The following is an 18,898-nucleotide window of genomic DNA, read 5'->3' on the forward strand; positions in this document are numbered from 1 at the left end:
TGCAGTGCAATGAATTGACAGATTAGGCCTCAAAATGGTTTTGAGAAATGAGAAACGTTACTCACCGCTGAAGAGATGGGGAAAGAAAACAGTGATTTCAAACCAACTTCCAAACCCTGAGTGGGTAATTGAAGTGATGGTGGGTTATTGCTCCACCTGAAAGCTACAGGAATATTTTGCTCAAATATCTGTTTTCTGAGATGAAGCCGATGTTTGCTGCGTGCTGATGTGATTCTGCACAGACTTAATTGATCCCGCTTAGGGGCTCGGTGGAATTACATTGGCAAAGTAGGGAGGAAGAAACACACAGAGGCTGTCAGCTCCTTGCACACACTACAACCATAAGCCAAATAATGACCACAAACCATGGCAGCACAAAGAAGAAAGACCATCTCCATTATCCAAACCATCTGCTAGAGCCAGGGACCAGGAAGGAATTAAACCCTACGTGCACAAGAAATAAACACAAGCACTTGCAAATCCTGCTTTACGTATTTCAGCTTCAGAACAATAAATATTTCTCTTCCCATCGTCTCTACAATGGGCACATGTTCTGCTCTGCCACGTCCTCCCCTCGCTCCGCCAAGTTACACACACATTGCACTCCCTGGCACCAAACAGGATATGCCATAGGTAAACACATTGGTTTTCTCTTTCCTATCCTACAGATGTAATTTGTGCCCTTAAGCACCACGTGTTCATCTTGGACTGGAGCATTAAGTTGGGCAAGTTTAAACAGACCACTAATGGTGGCTGAGCAATTTGGTTCTAAATAAGCTAATTAGTCTCTCTACTTACTAAAGCTGATAAGGATCATCTAATACTTATTTAAAAATACATGGTTTTTAAAGCAGACAACTCACTTCTGGGTTTTTTTTCTTGCTTCTGTTGCTGTTATTTCTGTGGTGGCATTGAGCACGTGGGTAACCTTCATAACTGATGGCAACGTTACACCTTCCATAAGGAAAGAGCTGAAATGATGGGGTTATTTTTTACACAGGTATGGCCAAGAACCCAAAGCTTTTTAAACCAAACTCCATCGAATTAACAATCCTGACTCCCCCACTTAGAAAGCCATGGCTCAGTCCTTCAACCTCTGCAAGAAGACTTGATCAACACCATTACAAAATAAGCGTAAAAAAGATCAAGAATCATTATTTATCACTATTTCTATCCTATTTCTGTCCCTCCCCCCCCCCCCCCCTTTTTCTTTCCCCTTGCATGAAAGAACATTGCAGAGACACACCGCTGCTTTTAGAAGCCCACCGTCTCCATATGACAAAGTACAACAAAATGCAAACAACAAAAGGATTCTTTGCTTGAACAGACAGCATTTAATAACTTAGTGGACACACTGCTGGCACTGAGGAGATGCTTTCACAGGTGGAAGTGCAACAGCTTTTGTGATGAGAAAGGCAGGTTTGGTTGTTCCACAGAACGAGGCTGATTTACGTACAGGAAATACTGATCCGGCCATGGATGATGGAAGCTCACGTAGAATTTGCTTCTTTCTCCACATCATCATCATCATCGACAACCTGAAACAAAGCCAGAAGTAGTTCAGGTAAACAGCTGAAGCTCTCAGTTCCATAGCACTGCCTGGTGAATGTATTGCATTATATCCTTGCCAGACCCAAGGAGAACAACCATTCTATGCCACTGATGACGATGGACATCACATGAAAAACAAAAGAAAGGCTTTCAATTAGAAATTCCATGAGATAACTGAAATAATAGGAGCTGGTCATCTGACTGCTAATGCCATGAGAACAATCACTACTGTGTACCTGCTCTAAGAAACCTGCTCTAGCAGGGGGTGGACTAGAAGAGCTCCAAAGGTCCCTTCCAACCCATATGGTTCCATGATCCTGTACCAAATTGTAATGAGAAAGCAAAATAACTTGCATTGAAGGGACAAAATCTGTCCCATCTTACCATTAAAAGCATCTGTTTATCTTACATTTCTGCTTCAAACACCAACCTGTGCATGGAGGGAAGGGAGAAAGATCTTTCCCCATTTAAATGAAGATCTCTTATTATCTCACAGCAACCCACCTGTTCCACGCCTTCCACTTCAGGGATGTAGAACTGGAGCATGTTCTGGATCCCGTTCTTCAGGGTGATGATGGAACTGGGACAGCTGGTGCACGAACCCTGCAACTTCAGCTGCACAATGCCATCCTCAAAGCCTTTATAAATAACATCACCGCCATCTTCTTGCACTGTTGGCCTGACAGAACACGATACTCAACTCACAGCAAGCACAGCTGAAATGCATTCCATTCTAGAAAGCTTTCGAAGAGCTCAATTTTATGTACACAAAGATCTGGACTGCTAGATTAATTAAAGCCCTCCTTCTCTTTCTGGTTCGAATTTCCAGTAGTTCATATTTTGTTGGACTTTTACATTCACCATTACTGCCTTTTTTAGAGCAAAATATACTTGTGGTGAATGCAATAGCATACAAAGAACCAATGGCATTCTAAAGGCAAAGCACCTCAAAGCAGAGCTCCATCAAGCCAGCAAAGAAACACTGGTTTGCCTGGAGGCACATAAAGATGCTCATCCCAATTTATGCACCAAAATCCATTGTGATAGATGCGTATCTATCACAGGATGCATCTAAATCTGCAAACAGGTGAAGAAAGCACCTGGTGAGATGAGAGTCTGGAACCAGTGGCATTTCTGCAGCCTGCTCTCCTTGTGTGAGCACCAAATGCCCGGCTCTGTCACTGCATCCCCATAGCAACATCCTTCCAGACCGAGCTGCAACCATCCCCAAACTCCAACAGAAGCTCTTTATACTGATTTCCAAAAGAACCCTTTTGAGAACTACACTCCTAACAGATTCATCTATGAATCAGACGCATTGATTAACAACTCCTCGCAGCTAATTATGGCCATTCCAAAAAGCCACAGGACGTGACCAAGGATTCCATTTTAAATTAACTTTATGCAATGCTCTACAGGGCCTTTCAGGTCCCCATTCCTTCCATCCTGCAGCATCCTACAATTTCTTTGCACATATTTTCGATGGATGAGACAATAACCCTCTGTGTGTGCCACTGGTTTATATACAGCTTTCTGTAAGCTGTCTTGCTACGTAACAAAGGAGGAGTGACTGAAGCTCTTAATTGAGCTCTTCAGCTGCTAATATCATCAACAGAGGAAAGAAAGAAACAAAGAGGTGGGGAGAGGCAGCGATTTTGTCTGAGATTGTGTGAATGTGAAGAAGGGCCATTGGGAAGTCAAGGCTTAACAAACCAGAGGGATTCTGAATGACCACAGCCCAGCCTGACCACCCAATGCTGCTTTCCATCTGGGATACATTTGACTTCTGTCACTGTCATTTGAGCTGGGCAAGATGGCACCGTCAAGATATGAGACAAGTTCAAAATCATGCCAGATGTTTTTCCCCTCAGCTCATTTTGGAAGGCAATTAATGAACATAGAAATATACTTCAGGTAAAACAACACGCTCCACAGACACTCTGGAGACTTCATTAGTTACAACCAGGCTCTCAACTCAAACTGTGTTAAAATACCAATAAAAGTGCAGCAGATATAAGGGCAAAATCCACTGAAGCCAAGACAGTGAGGGAGATCTGCTGGTAAACTTCCTTTAGAGCATGACCCAAGGATACATGGAAAGGAATAACAAATATAATAAAGACAGAGGTCAGTGTAACTAACAGAGGGGAAAGCAATGATTATTTGTGTTGTTTTCATAAACCCAATGGCCCACATGTTTAAGTGCTCTCCAGAGGGTAAGACTGCACTACTCTAACATCACTCTGTAACACGGACTCTGCTCAGCACATAATTTGCTTAGAGAAAAATAGACCGAAAGCGTTCAATCAGAGGAAACAGCACACACAACTAGCAGCAATGTACCTGGTTTACCTTATTCGTGTATCCAGCAGTTCTTTAATCATTAATACAACTTCATCGTCTTCTTCTGACTGAGCTTTGGAAAAGAAAAACACGCAAATCAGAACATGGAGAGAAATCTGTTAGGAGGATTGACACTATAGATTCCTAATAGCAGAATGAAATAGCACACAAACATTGCTGAGATGCCAGAAACCAAAAGGGGAAGGTCTGATTCAGAGTATGTACCCGTTCCTGCATTCCCCACATGCACAGCCCAAATGTTCACAGGCATAAAGCATCATGGTTCATGGTTATCCCTTGAGTACAGGGGAAGGGCCTTAACTGACAACAGCAATGTGACAAAGAGCACGCAAAACAGGGAAAAGAAAGGAAGCAACAACAGCCATTCATGGGATGGATCATGGGTAAGGCAGGGTGCTTAGGAGGAAACCTAGATATAATAGAGAGGAATTAGTCATCATCTGCCTTAAAACATCGGGGGAGGAAAAGCTGTACAAGCTGGTAAGCTGCAAATATAAAAATATAAAGCAAAATACTATTCTTGGCTTAAATTGGAAGTTAGTCGTAATTACTTTCTATTACAGCTTGAAAAGGACTTCTTACCACTTCCTGTTGACGTAAAACCTATCACTAACAAAACCAATCATGAATAAAACGTTAAGCTTTAACTCCTTTTTGATTTGAGAAAGGGCCCACATAAAAAAAGATGTGCAGCAGCACCCAGCAGCTTCTTAAGCACAGCAAAAATATGCTTTCATGCACACAAACTGCAATGGAACAGCGGTCCAGGCTGCCAAAACACACAGCTCAGCACAGCTCCTGTGAAAGGACACTCCTCATCCTCCTGCAGATGAGATTCAGGCTTTGCTTGTTGGGTTAATCAACACTTTCAGGCAGCTCAGCACTTCTTCCAGCTTTAAATTCTGCTGTTTGCTTTGCTGGGAGACAAATGGAGGCCCTTCTGGATATCAAAAGGATCTTAATGCAGATACTCTTCCTGTAGAGTTTGACTTACCTGTATCTGTCCTAGGTGCCTCTTCAGTAAGTACAGGTAAACCCGAGGCAAAGAAATCCATTATAGTTGCATAAATATCTGGTTTCAGCAAGTTCCAATCCAGGTCTTCGCTCTCCTACAAGAAATCAGAAGAAAAAGTAAATAAAAACAGAGCATCTGCCTCCTAAAAGGGGTAAATTATATAGAGATCTCGTGTTAAGAATATCATAAAGGTTCTCAGGTTTCACGCATGCATTTATTTTGTAGTTTTGCCAAAAATGTTTGAGAAGTCTCAACATAAAGCAGTCAATAGACAGGTTTCCTCACTTGCAAGCCAGATCTATTAAACGTAAGGTAAAAAGTGAGAAGTCCCCTCAATACATTACTGGGCACTTCTTTTAACCACGCCGTGTCTAAGACTCAAATTTGTCGTGGCTCTGTTTGATTCTGAGCCAAAGCATAATTCACTGCATTGCCACATGCTTGTCACAGGAGTGTCACCGCAGTGTTACCACGCAACACCTTATCTCTGCTGCCATGAGCTCTGTGCCTTCAGTAAACACTGCACCACCCACAGCACCAGGAGCTCACCCAGCCCCAGGATCTGCGTGGAACCAGAACAGGCTGCACACAGCTTCATCCAGGAAGCAAGGAACCCACAGCTGCTCTGGGCAGCCAGGGGTTGGACTCAGTGATCCTTGTGGGTCCCCCTTCCAACTGAGGATATTTTTATGCTTCTGATATTTATTTCAATACTCCTGGCATTCCTATTTGTGCTCACTGCCTCTGGTCCTTCTGCTGTGCACCTCCAAATTGGTGTGGCTGGATCCTCCCCACTATGCATCTCCAAATCAGTGTGGCTGGATCTTCCCCACGGCCATCTGACTCTCAGCTGAAGTTTTAGCACACGTGAACCTCTTTCCTTCTTACCTTGGTGATGGTGATGAAATCCGGCCCAAAGAAAACGCTTTTAACTCCTTCAATTCTGAATAACTGCCTGTTAAGGAAACAAACAAAAAGATTTCAGCCCAACTCCAGACAATTGTTTCCCATTAACCCACACAATCTACGCCACAGAAGCACTGCCGTGGCTCACATACATCTTCTCTTTAATGAAAACGTCTATTTGCAGATATGTGATAACATCAAGGCACCTTCCCAGAGCTGTTTGTGTTCTGTAAACTGATGTACTTTGGCACAATCAGATCCCACTGTTTCATCACTGGAGTAACACGTTTTGATGTCCTGGAAAAGCTTTCACATTGGATTTGTAGCTCTTAAGTCACAGAGCTTTGCTTGTAAAGATCCTGTTTGCTCTTGAGCAGCACCAGAGACCTCTAGAAGTCTGACCATTTCCAAGCAATGACTGGAACTAGGAGTCTTCTGATGGGAACAGTTGTGCAAAACCAGGGCCAGAGGTCTCACTGATGATGCAGCAGCTGTTCAAGAATCCTGGACTTACAGTATCAATCCAGCTGCACAATGCGTACAACAGAGCCAAGAACACACACAGAGCCCTTTGGCAATGAATACCTTCAGTTTTATCTACAAGCAAAGCAACATCAACAAACAAAATCCAATCAATCTGCTCCTGAGTGCAGGATGCATTTAAAACATTAACTGTAGACACAGAGCCCACGTGGTCCCCCATACAAATGATGATGTGTTTAATAATACCTTGCTAGAGGTGAGCAAAATGCTGCAGCTGGGCTGGAAAACTCCATAGTCCTGGACTCCAGCACTTCTTTGCCTGGAATAAACTTGAGGCTGTTTGGGTTTGGTGTGTCCTGAGTTTGAATAAACATGCATCTTACTGGCAATTGAAAGAAAAAAAGGAAGAAAGTGAATGTAATCAAATGTAAGTAGCTGAAATGAAAGTTAAGGAGCCTGATTATCTAGCAAGTAAAAAGCCAGGAGTGATCACTGTGCTACAACCAGAGCAGTTTGTGCAATAGTGATGCTTTAAAAGCCACAAAGGCACTCAGACCAATGAACACAGTCACATTATCTTACAGGAAACAAGATAAACGCAGCCTTATCTTTGCCTCTTGTGCTAACTCTTACCTAGTGAAAGGCACCTGACTACAGCAATATAAAGCTGCACGAGTTCAGTGCCATCCTCACTTTCTACTGAGACCAAAAGATGCAATGCTCACTCCTTGCTGGGTTCAGGTATATACTCGTAGCTATTAAGAGCCATGTGGACGTGGCACTCAGGGCCATGGTTTCCAGGTGGTAACACTGAGTCATAGACCTGCTGATCCTGAAGGTTTCTTTCCAGCCTACACAACTCTGCCATTCTATGACGTACGGCTGGTTTTTTCCCAGCCTCTCAGCATCGTATTTACAGCTCACCACACCCTGCTTGTAAGACTCAGACCGGGTGAATTACTGTAAGCCATCACTTACACTGCAGAAACTGAACCAACAACTGAAGATCCAATTGCTGGATTCCTACTAAAGGTGTTTAAAAGATACATTTCTACTGCAATTCACTGTGGGCTGCAGGTGTTCCTTACGTACAAGAGTGTAAAACTGAATAAAAATGAGCATTTGATGCCTAATGGTGTATGTTTAATTGTGTGTTCTCCTGGAGACACGTCACAACACCTACACAGTGGCTACTGCTGATGGCTGGACTGGATGATCTCAGTGCTCTTTTCCAACCGTGATGATTCTGCAGGGATGGGAAGAGCTGCTCTGCTCCCTTTGGCCTGCAAAACCCCATCCAGCTGCCAGCACAGCTTGCAGGTAACCTACAGCAGGGGATTTGGATGGGGGGGGATATCCAATACACTGCATTTGTTGGAGCATCTCGAGCACCCTGAAGCTGGCTGAGTCAGCTCCCAGGAAAGGTATCTCCATGAGAGCAACCACTTTATTTTACAAGCATCTTTTGCAGCTGCAAATCTGCCTTCCCACAGCCAGGTTTTTCAATCACTAATCCACCTGGAGCTCTTCGTACAACTGTAAATAGCCCCATTAGAACGTACTGCTGGGAACTGGTTCACAGCTGAAGCCTGTAACACTGCGTGTCCACTGCTCAGATTTCATTTCCCTTTCTGCTGTGCCTTCCAAGAACCTGTGATGCATTACAAACCCCACCTTAACCTCTGCTTTTTGCAGGTGTTGTTCATGCAGAACGTCATTAACGCACCACACGTGGGTTTGCTGGGTTCTTTCTGGACACTTGATCTTGTCGAGGTCAGCAGCTGAAGTGCAACGCAGCCTTAAAGGGGGTGTTCACAAGGGCTGCAGCAAAGCCCAACTATTTTACATCAGAGCCCCTCGTAGGTCTTGGCAGATGAACAGCACAGAGAACACATGTATAACCAAGCACAAAATGAGCTCAGAATTCAGGAGAAGGGTGAGCTTTTGTTATTGCCACAAGACATGGATTCCCACAGCGTGCTCAGTCCTTATTTCTAGCTGGTATTTACCTGTATTATGCAACACCGCAGAGGGAAGAAGCTGTTTCCTCCTTGCAAGTTGGTGGAAGGGCTGTTGAGTTGTCAGACTGTGACCTTTTAACAGCGTGTGACAAACCCTAGAGAGAAATCATAGCATCACTATGAGCTTCCAAATGACAAAGAACCAAAGAAGAGAAAGAAATGTTCCTAATATTAAAACCAAGCAGACGAAAGAAAGGGGATTTGATTTTACCATCCACATCCCCAGCGTGTGCAGGAAAGCTACACAGAATGATCCTCTCTCCTGTTTGCTTCTCCTTTAAAGGGGGGGAATTTCATCTTACACCACCTTAAGGACACTATGGGGGAAATAAACCCCTCACTGAGCGCGTTTTTGGGGGGATCAGCCTTAATTTTACACCCATGAGAGCACTCAGGAATGGGGGGGGGAGGATGGGCCTGTCCTCACTGCCCCTCAGTAACGAGGAGGAAGGGGAGGACGTAACTTCACCCACATCCGCCCCGCTGCATTAGGGAAGGGGAAGGCCAAGAAAGGGCTCCAGGAAGCCGCAGCATCGCTCAGAGGAGAAGGGAACGAGTGTAGAGGGGGGGGTCGTGCAGCCGGCCCGGGGCAGCGCGGTGCCCGCAGTCACCTACCGGCCGCCCAGCCCCGCAGCCGCGCCGAGCCATCGAGCAGCCGCCATCTTGGAGCGCCTCAGGGCCGCCGCTCCGCCCCGCGCACTGCAGCGCCCCCTGGCGGACAAGGGCGGCGGCGACGCGCCTGGACGGGAACGCGCATTAGGATATATACAGATATATATAGATATATATAGATATATAGATATATAGATATACCCTTTTTCCCCTCAGTATTTCCCTTTTTTACCTTTTATAACCCCAATTCTGCACACAGAGGCGGGGGGGGGGGGTGGGGGGGGGAAGAAAGACGGCGGAGGGACAAGGTGCTGTCATCAGGTAGAGAGCTTTAATAAATGTACAGAAGTTTACAGCTTGAACATTTCTTCATAGGGGTTACCAGGAAAACAGACGTCACACCCCGGAGCACGGACACGACTCTGTCCCGTTTGCAGCCACGGCCATACAAATCTGAGCCCCTGGGTATTAACAGTGCCGGGAAGGGAGCAGGAGACCCCCCAGAATGGGGGCAGGGGACCCCCAGCCACCACCAGCCCCATATGGGATCAGAGGGACCTCAAGGATGAGGACAGGGAACCCCAGGACATCACCAGCCCCAGAATGGGATCTGAGGACCCCATAACACTGGCAGTCCCAGGATGGGACTAGAGGGACCCCAAGGATGAGGACAAGGGACCCTCCACCACCAACCCCCAAGATGGGATCAGAGGACTCCAGAGCATTGCCAGCCCCAACAGGATGGGACCAATGGACCCCAGAACACCTCCAGACCCCGGGATGGGGATAGGGGACCCCAAGACATCACCAGCCCCGGGGTGGGATCTGAGGACCCCACAACATCAGCAATCCCAGGATGGGATCAGAGGAACCCCACAACACTGATAGACCCAGGATGGGACTGGGGACCCCAGAACACTTCCAGCCCCTAAGATGGGTACAGGGGACCCCCAGGACATCACCAGCCCCCAGAGGAGAACAACATGATGGCCAATGGGACCTTTGGGCCGTGGCATCTATATAGGAATACTGCCAGAAAGGATCAGGTTGTAGGAATGTGTTTCAGCAACGGAAGAAGATTTCACCATCAGGATGATACCTGCTATTAAAAACGCTTTGGAGTCTTTCGGTGTATTGAAAGGCCTTAAATTAACACCGTGAATGCAGGAGAAAAAAACAACAAAGAAACAAAAATTCAACTCCCCAACGTCAGAGTCTTTGGTGGAAGCTGAGTTAAAAGTAACCGGTTCCCGCTTTGGAGTGATTGAGAGTTCAGTAATTAAATGGATCTCGCCTGATTGAGTTGACACTGAAGACGATCGCTGATGCAATGTGAGCTCTGAGCACACCGTGCCCCACAGGGGAGCTTGGAGAGCAGTCCCGTGCTGTTGTGCAGACAGGCAGAGAGGCACGGAGAGCCCAACACGATGCTTCTTCCTTTTTGCATGCAGATACTGTGATGGATGTCTCTATGTGCATCACTGATGCTCAGTGGGTTTGGATTGTGGCTACGATTGTCGCAGGATCGAGGTTTATTCTGGGGACCCAGGATTTGTTACAGCTTTGGACAGGTGGAACCAGTGGTTCTGTTCAGAAAACTGACCCCAAAATATGCTGCTTTTAGGCCATATCAGGCTCGTTTCATTACCAACACCAGCAAAGTGGTGAAGAAAACTCTAAGCACTGTCATCCCACGTCCATTAGAAACAGCTTCATAGTAAAAGAAGTGACATTTGGGCTTGTAATTCATCACGCTGAAGCTGCCGTACTTACTGGCCATGCAGAATGAGGAGGTTGAATGCTATATAAGACTAATTGGTCTTGAAATTCAATTTTCTGACCACAACCAAAAGTCCCATTCCTTCATCAGACAGAGATGCAAACAAGCTGCCCCTACCCCCCAAAGAAATACATGTAAAACCATTGGAGCTGGCAGGCTCGTTAGCTTCTGGGGGCTCTGTGTAAAGTGCTTGCAGGATTTCCACTGCCAACATCCAGCCCAATTCAACCCGAATGAGCTTTGTCCCTTCATCCTGTGGCAGTGCAGGGCAGTGAGGTCTGAAGGGCAAAAGCTGGGCAGTGGGTGAATGCATCTCCAGCTACGCTAAGTGCCACTTGGATGCGGCGTTGTATGAAGCTTCACAGATTGATTCCAAAAGCAACTTTTTCAAGTAAAAACTGAAGAAAAGCAGAGAACCTAAATCCAGCCAGCGGAGGGAACACCTTGAACCCACACCTAACAATGTGACTCTTCCCTGGATGTCAGGCCCTTGCAAATGAAAACAAAACCACTTTTCTTGGGAGGCATCCTGCAGCACCAACACCTGTTAGACAGGAACACCACACAGTGACTGTGAGTCCCCACAGCTCACATTTCTGGGCCATACACTTGGGGAAATCCTATAGTTGATCCTTTAATTCTCCATGTAAGCAGCCTGACAGATCTCCTTCCTGCAGCTTTAATTGCTTACCTGGAGCATTTGCATTAGCTACGGAAGGCACTGACATATTTAATGCATGACACACACACACTTCCTTGCCATAGCACCAGCCAGTCCCGCTTGACTCACTCTGTAATTAACATGCCAGCTAATTAACCTTACAGTGCCTTTCCCTAGCCAGAGCCAGAAGGTATGGGATATATTGCTGACAAAATAACTTGGGGAAGGCAGTGAGAGGAGGAAGAAGTAACTGAAGAGGATATGAGGATCCTGAGAGCCAGGCGTTCCGACTAGCTACCATAACTTAAAACGGTTCAACTATATCACTGCAAAGAGAGTTCTGACTGAAAAATAATAATATATATATATATATATATTGCTATGTCATCCGATTGGACAAAGAGGTTTGAGGTCCCGTAGGAGGCGTTCTGCTGGGAACACCCCCCGGCTCACAGCACATTAAGGCTTTTGCTTTGCTGCTTTGGAAGGAAATGGAGCTGAAGCAAAAGGATCGGCGGCGGGCAGCTCCGTAGTCCTGGAAGCCAGAGGGGCAACGGAGACAGAGCCCGCTATGGCCTGTCTGTTGGTCTGAGAAACCACTTTGTAAGCAGCGATGGGTTGGACGTCGAGACCAGGCCCATCTTCTGGGCTGTAGTGACGGGAGTACTTGGACAAGGCCTGTGGACGGAAAGGCCGGCTGTTTGATGCTGGACCCAGCGTGCATTCCTGAGGGCCAGCCTGGGCCGGGCTGCGCTCGCTGGGCTCCGGCTGCATGCCTGGAGGAGGGCTGTGCTCCTCTGTTGCTCTCACAGGAGGAAGGTTGGTCAGCAGAGCAAAGCCTGCTGAAGGATACTGCAGCCTCGTCGAGGGCCCGGAGACCACCGCATCCAGGCTTTGGAATGCAGGGGTGGTTCTGTGCTGGACGTCGGCTGCTGGGTTGAGGAACACGAGAGGTTCCTTGGGCACGCTGTGAGACAACAGCTCCTCCATGCTCTTCTTTTTGGTGAAAGGGGCTCTGAGGAACACATCCGCTTCCTCCGGGTGATGGAGAGCCGCGCTGCCCTTAGAGATGAAAGGAGCTTTGGTGAAGACATCCGCCTCATCGGGTGCTTTCCTTGAGCTGCGGAAAGGAGCCGTGGCAAAGACATCGGGTTCATTAAAAACCTCCCCGGAGTGCGACTGGAAGGCAGGGAATGGCATCTCTGCAGCCTGTGTGTGGGGATGCTGCTCCTTGGAAACGTCCCTCCTTTCCCTGGGCCCGGCCTGCAGGAAGCCTGAACCCGGCCTGCAGCTTTCCTCCTCCTCTTCTGAATCCAGCAGCAAAGGCCTGGAGCCACTGCAATCCAAAATGTCCCCTTCGTGGTCTGTCCCTTCACCTTCGCTGCTGTAGAAGGAGCTGTTGCTCGAAGGGCCGTCGCGTGCGGCATAGTCGGGCTCAGCATTGGGCTGCGTTTTCCCCTCTGGTTGAGTCTTGTACAAAGCAAGTCCATCGCTGGCAGTGGGGCCTTTGCAGAGATCGAGAGGTACAGCTGGAAACAGGGCAGGATCCCTCTGCAGGCCTAAAGATGCAAAAAGAAAAGGAGAGTTACTCAGCGAGCTGCGTTTCCTTAGTCACAAAGAAAGATGAGAGGTACTTAACACACAAGAGATGTCACGATATTCGGATTTAAACCACCACCACCACACATGGGAAAAAAAAACATGGAGGAGAGGGAAAATGAAATCAAATCAAAATGCCGGGGAGGGTATTTACGGCACGCAAAGGGACACAGCTCAGCTCTGCTTCAAAGCTCGGGGACACGCTGCTTTCAGGAGATGGAAGATGTCTGACAGACAAATGGGCACACTCAGCACTGCTGCACAGGGGTTCTGTGCCGCCCTCGACCACAAGCAGAGAGGTCTGCACTTCGTCACCCCGCTGCCTGGAGGGAGGCTCCAGTTCTCGCTGTTTTGATTCTGCTTATCGACATGGGAGCACCCTGCAAGCAGACGCACAGCTTGGCGCTGCCTCTTGGTGCAAGGCAGCCCACAGCTATGTGGAATCACAGCCAGGCACAAAGAGCAGGCAGGGATGCCTTCCAATCTGCTAAACGTCAGCCTGGAGCTTTTAATGAATTCTGGTAACTATAGCAGCACTATTTCAAACCGTTGCAAGACGAGTGACTTTCAACAATCCATACCACGATTGCAAATGAGGCAGCTAACATCACTCTAGCAATCTGGCTGGTTTCTTGTTGGTTTAATAGGACAGTGCTTGCTGTACTGCTCTTCTACAGGAGCCCAAGATGGGGTCGGTTTTGCCTCAGGACTCACAACAGACAGAACAGAAGATCTCTTACCTTCAAAGACCTATTGGCAGGTTAGGAGTATGGACTCATGTTAGCAAGAGGATGGGAAAAAGCACGTGAGATCTAAGCAGTACGAATTGCAGGAAGAACAGGGGAGGTGGTTTGGTGCCCATTAACCAGCAATGCTTTACCCAGCCACCCCTGTGGTGACAAAACAGCACCATCACATCCCCATAATAACACTAAATCTGCCCCGTTTAATGCTTCGGATTTACATTTTTGTTTGGTTTTATGTTGACAAAGTTAACCCATCTTCAGCCGCCTCTCAATGAAAGACACAGCACTCATTCATTAGGCATGAAAATCGGTATTTATTGGGAAACTATTCACTCTGATACATTACACTGCTAAATAAAAACAGTGTAGATATGTCAACATTCTATAAGTTACTCTACAAAAATACTGTGTCTTTCCTGAAGCCCATATTGCCAGCAATGGCTTAACCTCAGATACTAAGCTTGATAACAGGACTGATACGACTATAGTGCTTCCTTCTTCCAGGTTATATGTCACCAGGTATTATCAAGGGATTTTGAGCTTATAAGGGAGAAACAGGGCGAGACCCATTGCCACACCACACAAATGCCTCTGAATTAGCCCAGCCCTCACCAAAAAACAGCATTCACAAGAACAAGAAAAGGAAAAAATGCATATATCACAGAGAACATGGCAAACCAATGACCCGATTCACACAAGAACCGGGCAACCAAGTCATCTGAATAGGATTCTCCTTTTAAAGAGTTGCTTGCATTGGTTGTGCCTACGCTCACACAAGCAACAACAGTTGGGTGAGATAAGAGGAGGGTCGACAAGCTGTAGGTTGGTTTTGGAGGCACTGCAGGATAGGCAGAACCCTTTATTTTGATGGGTAAAAAAATCCCATCCTTTTCTTGCTTTCCTGCCCATCAAAAGCAAAACGAGCCTGGAATACTTGTAAACAGTTTTCTCCTTTGCTGTAGTGCCAGCATTTCGCTTCAGCTGGGCACGCATCCGATCAGACAACGGCTCAGACCTTTCCTCTCTCCACCCATAACCTCCTACGTTCGGATGTTTGAGCACGCTTGTTTCTATTCTGCGGTTAGATACAGAGCAGTTATCTGGATAAAGGAGCAATTCCTCAATTACGTGCAGGCAGAGTTTTATTACTAAGGGAGAACCTGAGTGACGAACCCACCTCTGCACACCCTGCCCTACAAAAGGTGTGGGAGGCAGAGCTGCTGCATTGCCTGCAAAGCCTCAGAAAATAGGTCACAATTTCACATGCAGAGAGCAACCTGAAGTCGTGACTTAAACCCTGAGCTATACAGCACTGACACACAGGGATGCTGTCTTTCATTGGGAAGCACCACCCAAAAGTGGTACTGAAATAGCTGGGTGAGCTGTAAAACATTTCCTCTCCCTTTTACAGGGGCTGCAATGAGGCAGAGCAGTCACCGAGATGATCTCACTTCTGGATCTGAGCCCTGAGGGGAAGGCAGAGACACTCCTGGAGCCTAATGCTGCTCCTCGACCAAACAACTGAGTCCATCTGGCTGAAGTCAGGAAGGTCTCAACAACACACGGTGACAGGCAGCTAAAAAACCTGTGCAGTTCCTACTAAGCAAGATGGACCAGCTTGGCCTTTAAAAAAAAAGGTTAATAAATTTCTCATTCCTTCATTCTTGAAATAGTCAACAACCAAACACTGAAGCTCCGCAGCACTTTTCCCATCATTGGGAAATGATGGGCAGCAAAATGAAGTACTTTGAGCCAAAGCTGCTGCACAGCACAGAGGGAGCAGCTCCAGTATCCTTCATTTCCAGAAATACAGGATTTCATCCTCTGGTTTTGGCACACTTTACGTGGTGCAAACAACTGTGCAAAGTGAGGCAGGGCAGGAACTGCAGGGAAAAAGTGAGCTCCCCCCACTTGTGTGTATTGTGTTGGAGCAGCGCAGGGTTAATGTGCAGCATCCACACCTCAAAGACGTCACAGGGATGATTCCGACCCAAAAGCAGCAGAGCAGACCAGTAAGCCTCACCCACACCTCACCCACATAGCACTCTATGTTACACTTTCTCCTCCCCAACACCCAGACTGGGCTCTACCAGCTGCTATATATGAGAAGTTTCTGAACCAGGAACTGTATTGGCTAACAGGAAAGCAGCTTACTTCATACAGACACGCACACGTGCATTGCACACACTCAGAAGGCTGGTGCACAGCACACCATCACCCCATTGCTGTAGCCAACATGTTCCACTTTGTGCATTAGCTCATGGAACTCCAAAGCTTCTTGTTTTTTAATAAGGTGGCTTAGGAAAGCCACTGAGATGATACCCTAAAAGCAGAGTTTATCTTGCATCACAAGAATAACCCTGAGCTGAAGGGAAACTGCTTTGTGCACTGCGGTTGCATTTGAAGCACCAGGAGGATCCATCAAAAGAACCAATGCCAACATGGACACGAAGGCACTACAAGCTCGAGCTTAGCGGGGCAGAAAGGCTCCTCCATCACCTTGATGTGCATTAAAGGTATGGAACAGAATCGCTCTGCTGCTTTAGCAGGCTGCAGGTTTGTATTACATAACAGCATCTGACCTTACAACCCTTGGAAGGAGGGAGGAAACATTTCCCACAGCTCCAAACAAGGCTGCAACCTTACGAGAACCCTTTTTACACCACATCAGGAATAATGGAACCAAACTTCTTCCACGTGGACACTTAACCCCATAATATCTGCCACCACCCCTTTCCCATTCCTTGCACTTTGCATTCATTTAGCAAGTTAAGCGGCGAGACTTTGACGAAGCAGCTTTGGCCCTAAACACACGTGTGCTTCTGTTGCGTTGTATTTCCCACCCGGCTCCACAAACAGCTACTTGAAAAAGCAATAAAATGAACATTCACATCTGCTTATTTAATAGCATTATTAACAACCCGGTGCATTTATAATTGTTCCAGAACCCTTGAACAAGTGCCATTAGATTTAAAACCTTCAACATTCTTTAAAAGTACTTTAATTCACAGAAATCTTTGTTTCTAATATACAGTAGATGGTTACTTTTTAAAATCCATTCTCTTTTCATATATTCTCAGTATCTGACTATACAATAACTTTCTATCTATAACATCTTCGTGTTTTCCAGTCCAGCTCTCCTGTGCTTTAGGAATATAAAACAAAAGAAAAAGAATAAAGTTCTATCCACAATTTTACTAAGGTCATTTCCATAGTTCTCATGTAAAGCTTCTCTCGGAAAGTGCAGTATACACATGTAATGATACAACACACTTAAGCAATACTTTTATTATTAAGTGTAGGTTTTAAAAGAAGAGTAATGTAGAGCAGACACGATTGATGGTAGTTCTATGTACAGAATTGGTTAAACTAAGTGTTGGGGAGGGGGAATAGCGGAGATAGCGGAGATAGGAAAGGAGCAGTCACAAACTCGGGTTTCTTTCCTTCTTAGCAAGAGGTCACACATGTTTCAGTCGTTCATACTTTCGCACGTGGGAAACTGCACTTTTACTAATACAGCTACATACACATACACAAGGTTAGCAGTAAGCTAGTAATAATTCCACTACAGAGGAAGAGTCCTTCTGTTCAGAAAGAGCTTTCAAATGCAAGATAGAAATTCCGGACTTTGTGACCATAAGCCCATGAAAACAAGTTGAGCGTACCCAGCTAGGAGACAAACTAAGCGTGTGAAGGGAAAAAGAAAAGGTAAAAACCCATCGATTCGTAGCAGCACTGACTTCAAAACCATCTGAACCAAGTACATGCTTGATCCACAAAGACCAAAGAGTGGAATAAAGTCCACGGTAACCTTTGTCTACAGAAAGAGAAAGGGTCCATACGTAACTGGGTTGCACTATACGCAGTTACAAGAGATAACGGGGAACCCAGAACAGAGAGCAGATGCTTGACTAAAACCAGGAGTAAAAATAGACAAACAACCGTAGGACAATTTGTTTCATACACAATTTACAGTAGGTTGAGGAGGGGAATTGTTTTGTTTTTCCAGTCAAACACAGAAATAGTCACAGAAAATAACACCCGCTGCTGCCACAAATGCCCTTTTCAGCCTAAAAGAAAAAGGTCAACAAAAAGCTGATCACAGCCATACTCACACATATTTGGTTCAAAATCTTGTTCTATTTCACTTAGGATCATTTTTGCAGCTTTAACAACCTGGTGGCTTTTATTATTATTATTATTATTATTATTATTTTTATATTTTTTGCTTTTTTTTTTTTCTCCCCCTTCCCCCTCCCCCCCCCCCCCAAAGAAGCAGAGTCCATTCACAAGCAGGATTTGTTAAACAGCAAACCACGAGCTGGGGGCAGTCCAGAAAACTCTCTTCATATGCACCATCACCAGAGGTACTAAGCAAGACTACTGCAGGAGAATTCAGTGCTTTTTCCTCCTCTGAAGCATATACTGGCAATTGAGAAGCAGCAGCTCTCCTAACCCGCACTGTGCAGGTGAGGGCCATCCCTCCCAATTTGACCTGTCCCCTTTCCTCCTGCCCATTCGTCAGAAAAATAAAGGAACAACAACAACAAAAAAAAGCAAACCAAACAAAACCAAAACCCAGAAACACAAATGCAAAGATTGAAACACAGTTTTACGCTCTACTCTAAGGAGAAAGGAGTCTGTTGTACAACAGGGATCATACGTCAGCTACAGTTATCTACACCAGTTATAGTTAGGCTTTCCATGGTGCTATGGGTACATCTCAGCAGGGCGGCTAATGACGGTGCTCCCTTTAGACACAGGCTAGCAGAGAGGTGCAAAAGGAACCACAGCAGGTTGGGTTTTACCAGCTTTAGAGAGGACTACCTGGAGAACTGAGACAGAATCTTTGCTGGGGGATGGGAAGACAGGGTGAAAGGTGGGTGACTGTCTCCTGTTGGCAGGTTTGTTTTTTCTTTGAATTAAGGAGGAAAAAGGGTAAAAAAACCAAACAAAAAAACAACACAAGAAAAAGAAGCACAACTGAAGGTAACTCCTCTGGAAATGAAAACGGAAGATTAGGTACGTTACAGAAACTGCGTCTGCTACTGTGTCACTGCTACAGGTCTATGAGCTGATCCACCAGCAGTAAAGACCTGGCTATGTTGGGAAGACTGGACTCAGAGCTTCCACTGTTGTTTCTAGAATGCCCACCTGAAA

General features: G+C 46.1%; 2 protein-coding genes across 5 annotated transcripts in view; both read right to left on the reverse strand.

Annotated features, from left to right (window-relative positions):
* Positions 1-1,256: 1,256 nt before the first annotated feature.
* NFU1 (NFU1 iron-sulfur cluster scaffold) lies at positions 1,257-9,070 on the reverse strand. The gene is made up of 8 exons (XM_072357093.1): positions 8,956-9,070; positions 8,329-8,435; positions 6,566-6,701; positions 5,819-5,885; positions 4,910-5,024; positions 3,904-3,967; positions 2,056-2,230; positions 1,257-1,538 (listed from the first exon to the last, which is right to left on the reverse strand). Exons 1-8 carry the CDS (start codon positions 9,000-9,002, stop codon positions 1,491-1,493), a joined length of 759 nt encoding a protein of 252 aa, XP_072213194.1. The 5' UTR covers positions 9,003-9,070; the 3' UTR covers positions 1,257-1,490.
* A 198-nt stretch (positions 9,071-9,268) lies between these two features.
* The window catches only part of AAK1 (AP2 associated kinase 1), a 50,835-nt gene continuing 41,205 nt past the window's right edge, over positions 9,269-18,898 (reverse strand). For 2 of the 4 annotated variants that reach the window (XM_072357253.1, XM_072357258.1), the window contains one exon: positions 9,269-12,952. In XM_072357253.1, the coding sequence (XP_072213354.1) occupies positions 11,853-12,952 (1,100 nt within the window). In that variant the 3' untranslated portion in view covers positions 9,269-11,852. Of the gene's footprint in view, positions 12,953-14,038; positions 18,893-18,898 lie in introns of those variants that run through there. The other 2 variants (XM_072357257.1, XM_072357254.1) reach the window with 1 other exon arrangement.

This window comes from Excalfactoria chinensis, chromosome 25 (assembly GCF_039878825.1).
Source record: "Excalfactoria chinensis isolate bCotChi1 chromosome 25, bCotChi1.hap2, whole genome shotgun sequence".
Lineage (NCBI taxonomy): Eukaryota > Metazoa > Chordata > Aves > Galliformes > Phasianidae > Excalfactoria > Excalfactoria chinensis.

Bases quoted from the DNA above. Each gene is read 5' to 3' on its own strand.
- NFU1 (XM_072357093.1), bottom strand. From the start codon at position 9,002: ATGGCGGCTGCTCGATGGCTCGGCGCGGCTGCGGGGCTGGGCGGCCG. The intron at 8,436-8,955 runs GTAGGTGACTGC...ATTTCTCTCTAG, and splicing joins GCTGCGGGGCTGGGCGGCCG to GGTTTGTCACACGCTGTTAA. The intron at 3,968-4,909 runs GTAAGTCAAACT...TCTTTTCCAAAG, and splicing joins GGCACCTAGGACAGATACAG to CTCAGTCAGAAGAAGACGAT.